Consider the following 7,805-nt stretch of genomic DNA (forward strand, 5'->3'; position numbering starts at 1 on the left):
AAAAAAAAAAAAAAAAAACAAAAATGCAAACTTCAGCCTCATCCCACTTTTAAAGATGCAAGAAAGAAAAGAAAAAAGTGGTCACTAGAACCGTTATTTTCTAAATATAATAATAAACATGAATCAACAGTTTGAACAACTTTATTAGCAGCATCCTTATAACATTAGTTGCTATGTATTAAACATCATGGTGGGAACAACGGCCACAATAACATCATATTTAGAGTAAAAACTCCTGTTTTTTGTCTGTTAAATGCAGCTTTCTTTTATTTTGAAGCTGAAGGCTTTTTTTCCGTTTCCTTTCTGGATCTTTTCTGTCAAAATAAACTTTCCAAATACGTTTGTTTTTTGTCAACTTTGTAAACTTGGGGATTTCAATTTAGGAGCTGGAGCAACCGTTTTAAGAATAGTGGATGGATTTTTAACACATGTGCAAGAGACTTGACATGCGTCAAAGATGAGTCGGATGTGGCGGAGCGAGTCCAGCAGTTTTATAAAATAAAACTTCCTTCAGACTCAAAATATAAATAAAAACCTGTTTTTCCATTTCTCTGTGGTCCAACTGTGCCCACATATCGGTACTGGTCTACGGCCCGAGGGCCAATGATTTACAGAATGTATGAAGGACATAAAAATCACACACATGAACAAATGCTTACCAATGTTTAAGAAGTCGGAGCGATACTGACAGGTCATCCCAAACCCAAAGTCTCTCCAGAACCCGGCATCTTTCTTATGGATCTGAAAACAACAGGAAGGACTGAACACTCCGTCTTTACAGAATAAAACCGACCCGACCTCCACGCTTCTCACCAGCTGCTGGTCGACAGAAGGAGCCAGCTCCAGATTCCCATAAACGATGGCCGGGTTGTACAGACTGAACACCACAGGGTAGAAGACCTTCTTGTCTGGAGAGAAAGAAGAGAGTTCATCTTCTGGACTCAACACCAGAGCAAAGAACAGTCCAACCTACTGGGAGCCGTGTGGAGGCGGCAGCTGTTGAGGAAGTCCAGCGTAAAATGAATGTCCACGTCGCAGAAGAACATCAAGACGTCGCCTCCCTTCCAAGCATGAGCTCCAACATCCAGACCTCGGCCTCTGGAGAACTCTTCCTCCACTGGGATCAGCGTGTAATTGGAGAACCTTTCCTCTCTGTGCAAGAACGCAAACATCACAACCAACCCGAAACTTTGGAGAAACACTTTGCAGGTGGAAAAAAGACCCACCTGGACATTTTCTCTAAAGATGACGTGACCTCCTGGAGACCTCCCCGCCCAAAATAAACCACGGTGAGATGTACCCGCCGGTCCTGCTGTACACACACCTCCCTGAAAGACAGGCGGCGTCTCATCAATCCCATCACCAAACTGCCGGCTCTGGATGGAGGCCGGTCCCCCTCACCTGAAGTTATGTAGGAACTGAGAGAACGTGTCGACTCGGCCCGCCAGCGGCACGATGATGTTGATGATGATTCCGGACGTCTCCACAGACGTGCTCCTGACCTTCATGATCGGCCCGAACGGCCTGAAGAGGGTGACGTGTCGAAAGCTGCTGGAGTCCTCTTTGGCAAAGAAGAGTTCATAAAGCGTCCCTTTGTCTCGCTCCGTTCTGTAGAGTCCTGCCAGAGCAAACGGGACAATCAAAACAAGCCAGAGGAGAAGCCCCTCCCCCGTCTGACAGCTTTACCTTCAATAAACTGAGCGTCTGTGTAGGTCTGCCTCTGCATGGGGGTGTCGTCTTCTACCCCGTCCTCTTCGTCGGGATTGTTGATGATGTCCAGCGCGGCCTCGATGACCTCCACCAGCTCGTCCCGGCGATCTTTGCGGACCGGCTTCTCCTCCGGATGCCGCGTCAGCCCCATCTCCAGCTGGTACACCTTAGATGAGCTGAAGCTCTCAAAAGGCACCAAAGCGTATTCGCTTGGCAGACGTGCCCCCATGTTGACCTCCGCTTTGTCGATCTGGGAGTGCAAGTACTCCAACAAGTCCCCCGGCTCCTGGTCCTTGTTCTCTCCGAGGCCCTGAACTCCAGGGGGCTCCTTCTTGTCCTGCAGAAGTTTTAATTTCTCACTCATCTCCTGAAGCTCCTGCTTCAGCTGAGCAATCTGCCGCTTGAGGCTGGAGGCCCGGTTCAGGTGGCGCTCCTCCTGCTCTTGCAGCAGAGCCTGGTAGTACTCCTTCCCATAGTTCCCTCCGTCCGGGCCGGGCAGAACTAGGCTCACATCTGCAGGCGGCGTGCACTCCAGCATGTATGCAAACAACAGCAGCACCAGCAACAGGAAGAGCCCCAACAAGAGCCAGCGGACCCGGCCCTGAAACGGCAACCCGCGCCGGGGCATGACGTCCTCATCAGACTAGAGCGGCAAGGACTTCATCCTCGTCTCCTCCGCTTACATCATTCAGAACACGCCTCCATGCCTCTCAGGACTGACATCAAAATGCATGAAGATCATCTTCAGCTGAAGATCATCTGTCCTTCCATGGGAGGTTCCTGTGTGAACCCAGAGACAGTTCCCAAACAAATCACACAAAGGAAGCAGGTTTGAAATGAATCATTCTGATTGAAGATGACTGGAAATAAAGCAGAACTCAACGGATTTAAAAACTACCGGATTTTAACATGACAAACAAAAAATTCAAATAAGTTCAACTTCCACCGACATTTTAATCATTTTATGAATGAAAGAAACAACAGAGGTGATCGGGTCCACCTGGAGAGCTAGCACCGCGGCTCACGAGCTGCAGCTTCGAGGTGATCATGCTAACTTCCGGTTTACCTGTCTCCCTTCCAAAATAAGAGACGAGCATTTTTGAATTGCTCTTAAAATGAGAAAACTTAATTCTATTACGATTAAAAACACAGCAATTAGGGTGCATTAAAAAGGGAAGAAAGTTGTTAAAATAGAAGTTAATATGTAAAGAATGTATATGAAACAAATGTATAGTTTTAAGGTGTATGAAAAAATAAATGCAAAAAAGGCAGATCTTCTGTCAGGGTGATTGTTTGTACAGTTTAACAGCTTTGGGAATACAAATAAATGAAACTAAACTAAATATGCCACCTGGAATGTGGAAAAATGTAAGCAAATGTATTCGGCAAAAGAAACCTAGTCAATGAAATCAGCACATCCAACAAACCATTTGAGCAACAAAACATTTTTCTTTTAAAGAAAAGGTTTGATTAAAGATTTCTAACTTTCACCTTTAGACTTGTTTTGTGTTTAAAGGTCTCACAGCTTCAGTTCTGAGCTCAGAATTAATGACTGTCCTCTCTCAGAACCAAAAACGGTAAATCAATGTCAAGAAAGTTAAGTTATAGTGAAAATCAGCAGGAGGAACAACTAAATGCCCTGTTTAAAAAAAAACTTTATTCTCAAGGAGTTTGTACAAAAAAGCTGTATCTTTAATAGTTCAAAGAGACAAAAAAAAATAATTGTATAATCTTTGTCATATTTTAAAAAAGGCATTACAATGTCTTCAGTACATACAGGCATAGTCCACTAAACATAACTTCTAGTGGTTTTATTTTGTCTTTTAATTTAAAACTCAGTGATAAATCAGAACATAAGATGGCAACCACAGCATACGGTTGCCAGGAAGTGGGAAATTATTTTGAAAAGCCGCTACCGGAAACAAAGAGCAATCTAAAGTCGCCTTGGCTATCTTTGGAGATTTGCTAGGTGTTTAGCACACGTAGATGTTCAAAAACAGCCATTTTATTGGCAAATGTTAAATAAAAAATAAATTACTCACTTGGTTGTATTTTGGTTCATTCCTTCCTTGCGTTAAAGCCGCGTGTTTACGGTGGAAGCAGCAGCTGTCGGTGCAGCTACGAAATGCCACGGAGCACAGAAAAGGAGCTGGTTGGAGTCAATTTCCGGTCCCGAACCAGCCAATAGGTGTCTTGCTAACGGCTTACGTCATCAGACATGCTGAGGCTCATAACAAAAACATTTTGTAAAAAAAAAAAAAACATTTTGTAAAATAAATTTGGAACATATTATGACTTGTTTTAGTTTTGATAATAAAAAATAGAGAATATTTTCAATTTATTATTATTTCTTACCAAATTTTATTTACACAAATGCAGAAGTAGAAAAACTTCCCCTAATTTTTTTGGTTGTATTGCTGAACTATATTAATTTTATAGCACCGCCAAAATGATTCAAACCACCAAAGCATACCATACTGTTGAACTTTGTGCCTTTATACTTGAAGACTAAATTATCTTCTCTTGTGTATTTTTTTCCCTTACTCTTGCCTTCCATTGTAAGTTATATACTTTACATTTCACTCTTATTTCCCCTGCTATAATTTTTCTATGTTGGACTATTATTATTGTCATTGCTTTGTTTTAGATGCATTTGTCTTACTTTTCTGTAAATCTGTTTGTATTCAATAAAGCTTAAAGAAAAGGAAAAAAAAATTTCTTTATAAGATTAATCTATTAAAAAAATACTCAACAAATGATTAACATGTAATTATTCGGTCTAAATGCATAAATTAATTCGCATTTTTACTTTTATTTTATTCTGTTTATTTATTTATTTTTCTTCATCTGTTTGTGGTTTTTTTATTCGGTTTATCTTCATTACCAGTTTGTAAAAAGTATTAAAATAACTTCTATTCTTGTTTTTAACGCTAGTTTAAAACTTAAGAATAATTGTGAATTATATTTAGAATTGTGTTATGTTCTATTTAATATTTTTGCACTGTATTCCTTAAATGTTTAATTAAAAACATTTATTTTTACTCTATTATGAGTTTGATTGGAGTATACAAGTGTCTGTTGGCCCACTCTGGTCATATACACCCTCTAACAGTTCCTAAGTGACCCTGGTCTCATATTTCCATGGATTTTGTCACAGGTCTACCCATTTCACATGCAGTCATTCTCACTATTGTGGACAGGTTTTCTAAAATTTCCAGTTTCCATGGTGGCCCCACGTGGGTTTGCCCACCTTGGGTTAAGTGGGCACTCAGGGCCCACCTTGGGTTATGTCCAGTGGACAGCGTTGCAAGCCCCGCTGGCCTGATCACCTGTTTCATGTGTTTCTTAAAAGTTATGCAACATTCTTCCTTTTTCAGATGTAGTTTATCTTTGTGTTTCTACCTCCTCTCTTACAGGTCATTCTATGTCTCTGTCTGTTCTCTAATAAAGTAGTCACTATTCAATTCAATTCAATTCAATTTTATTTATATAGCCCAATATCACAAATTCAATTTGCCTCATTGGGCTTCATGCCTGTAGTTTTTACAGATGCACAGATGGAGTCATAAAATATGCACAATAGGTAAAAACTAAACAGACTATAAAGAACGGTCATCCCTGTCCTTAGACCCTCCCTCGCGGTAAGGAAAAACTCCTAAAAAAACCTGAGTCAGGAAAAAAAGAAGAAACCTTAGGGATTCCCACATGAGGGAGAGATCCCATCCCAGGACGGACAGGGGATACCAGAACGGTTAAAGAAAAGTTAGCTGCTAAAACTGCATATATGAGTAGAGTTCATTCATATAGAGCAAAAACACTATAAAAATGTCCATCTTTTTTGCTAAATCAACCACCTTCTGTCCCTCTACAGTCCTGTCCTGGACACCAAACTTGCCAATTACCTCCTCATCATCACCTCTGTTTCCTGCACCAACATGTCAATTGAAACCTGCACCAATGACAACTCTCACTTATGGTATGCTCATCATCATCATTTCATCAAGGTCCAATCAGAATTTATAATAATAATAATAATAATAATAATAATAATAATAATAATAACAATAATAATGGATTAGATGCTCATTTCCAGGCGCTCAAAGGGAATCAGAATTGTTCATAAAGCCGGCTATCTTGATCACACAAACAACTTATTTGATCAATCCAGGCTTTTAAAACTGTATGAGCGTATTGATTTTTACACTGCCCAACTTCTATTTGGATCAAGTAAAACATTAGCATGTAATATCCCACAACTGTTCTGAGAAAAGGATGGAGGCTACAAAATGAGAGGATGTAGGAACTTTAAGGTCAAATTGATAGAAACCACAAAGTTTCAGTGTGTCTACATGTGTGGAACTAGCTTTGGAATGGTTAAGTAATGAGAACAAGCAATGTTCAAACATAAAAATTCAAGAAAATGTTTTAAAAATCTCTAATTTCACAATTTGAAAAGAGGACTAAAAGGCCAAATGATAATTTCAAATACATGGATGTGTGGATTTGAATGTGGTAAAAAATGATCAAATATCTTTTATTTACAACAGGTGAGAATTGCACTGTGCAATGTACAGTAAGTATTACTCAATTGTTTTAATTACAATCAATAAGTTATCAGTTTTCTTTATTTGATCTGCAATGTGTAGCAATGATGACTGGATTAATGTGATATAGTGTCCCAATGATATTCAATATTTTTTGCATATCGGTTTCCTAAAGTGTGAATCAATGTTTACTGAAAAAAAGAAATAATTCTTTCAAATTATAATCAATCATTAGAAAGCACTTGATTCTGTTACTTGAAAAACATTTGCACTTGCTTGAATCAGAATTGGATTAAAAAAAACTATGCAAAACTGTAAAATAAATTAACTATGTAGGAGTGGAATTATGTAAATTTACCTCGTCCCACTCCTTATCAAGCAACAAATCAAACTCTGCTTAACCTTAGTTAATAATCACTATATTGAATAAGTCAAATATGAGTCAAGTGTCTGTTTTTTGTAGCCGATGGACTTCTGGGAGTTCAATTATTTTGGCGCTCCAGAAAGGCCCTTTGCTGGACCATCAGTGCAGCCAGCTCCTCCTCCAAGATCTCCATCACCTGGATGACCTTCCAGCGTCTTTCCCACCTGAATTTCTAGAATGGGCTGCACTTCCTCCTCAAAGTCAGACAGCTGCACAGGACACGTTCAGTAGGTGTTCATCATATTTGTGAAAGCAGCAAATCAAGTTAAATCGAAACACAGACATGACACAAACATAATGAAGCAGAATTTGACCAATCCTAAAACAAAAATGACCCTCATCTCTCTCACCTGTCTGAGCTTCAGCATCTTTGCTAGTTTTTGCAGCTGCAAAGTTTGGAGTTTCAGGTCTGTCCATCAGTCTGACACTTCACCACAGGAATGTCAATCGGTTCTTCCAGGTAACTCTGAATGAGAACAAAAGGAATCTAAAAAGAAGAACTAAATATCTCCGTTTTTGAGAGCACACTGGTGAATAAAGGTTCGACAGAGCGCAGAGGTTTACCTTTTTGAACATCCAGATGTTTCCTACCCCGAACGGGTCCAGGAGTTCTGGGTCTGAACTTCCTCCAGTGTCAGCAGAGTCCAGCTGAGCGCTCTGTCACCGGGGAGAGACTCGATCAGTCTGAAACTTTGAGACAGTTGGAGTTCGATGTTGAGGAATCCCCTCTGAATAACATTCACGTGCACATGATGCTCACTCCTGTGAACCGCGCGAGCTCCGGTTCATTTGGCGCACCTTGAAGCTGGAATGATTGGCGGCAGGCTCTTGTTTGAAAAAAAAAAAAAACTTTATTAACAAACAACACAATACAATGACAGCAATCTCTTTAAAAAACTTTATTGACAAACAACATAATACGTTGGCGACAGGTTCACGCCTGCGTGAGAACCTCAGCGTGACGTCATCACGTAAATGCCCGTCTCTGAACCCGGTAAAAAAAAATTGACGTCAAATGAGCTAATATTACCTCACGCTAGTCGAGTCTGTAGCGACTATGACCTCAAATGACATCACTTTGACTCCCTGATAAAAGGGCTGATTTTCCTTATAGCATCTCAAAGTTG

General features: G+C 40.1%; 1 protein-coding gene across 9 annotated transcripts; it reads right to left on the reverse strand.

Annotated features, from left to right (window-relative positions):
• Positions 1-659: 659 nt before the first annotated feature.
• Positions 660-7,751, reverse strand: LOC112140415 (chondroitin sulfate N-acetylgalactosaminyltransferase 2; the record flags this gene model as incomplete). Of its 9 annotated transcripts, none has more annotated exon segments than XM_024263360.2 (9): positions 660-741; positions 814-908; positions 974-1,152; positions 1,227-1,328; positions 1,402-1,618; positions 1,687-2,490; positions 7,029-7,144; positions 7,243-7,368; positions 7,477-7,751. In XM_024263360.2, coding segments are annotated over 6 exon segments (1,327 nt in total), but the record flags the coding sequence as incomplete, so codon positions are not given.
• Positions 7,752-7,805: the final 54 nt, after the last annotated feature.

This window comes from Oryzias melastigma, unplaced genomic scaffold, assembly GCF_002922805.2.
Source record: "Oryzias melastigma strain HK-1 unplaced genomic scaffold, ASM292280v2 sc00858, whole genome shotgun sequence".
Lineage (NCBI taxonomy): Eukaryota > Metazoa > Chordata > Actinopteri > Beloniformes > Adrianichthyidae > Oryzias > Oryzias melastigma.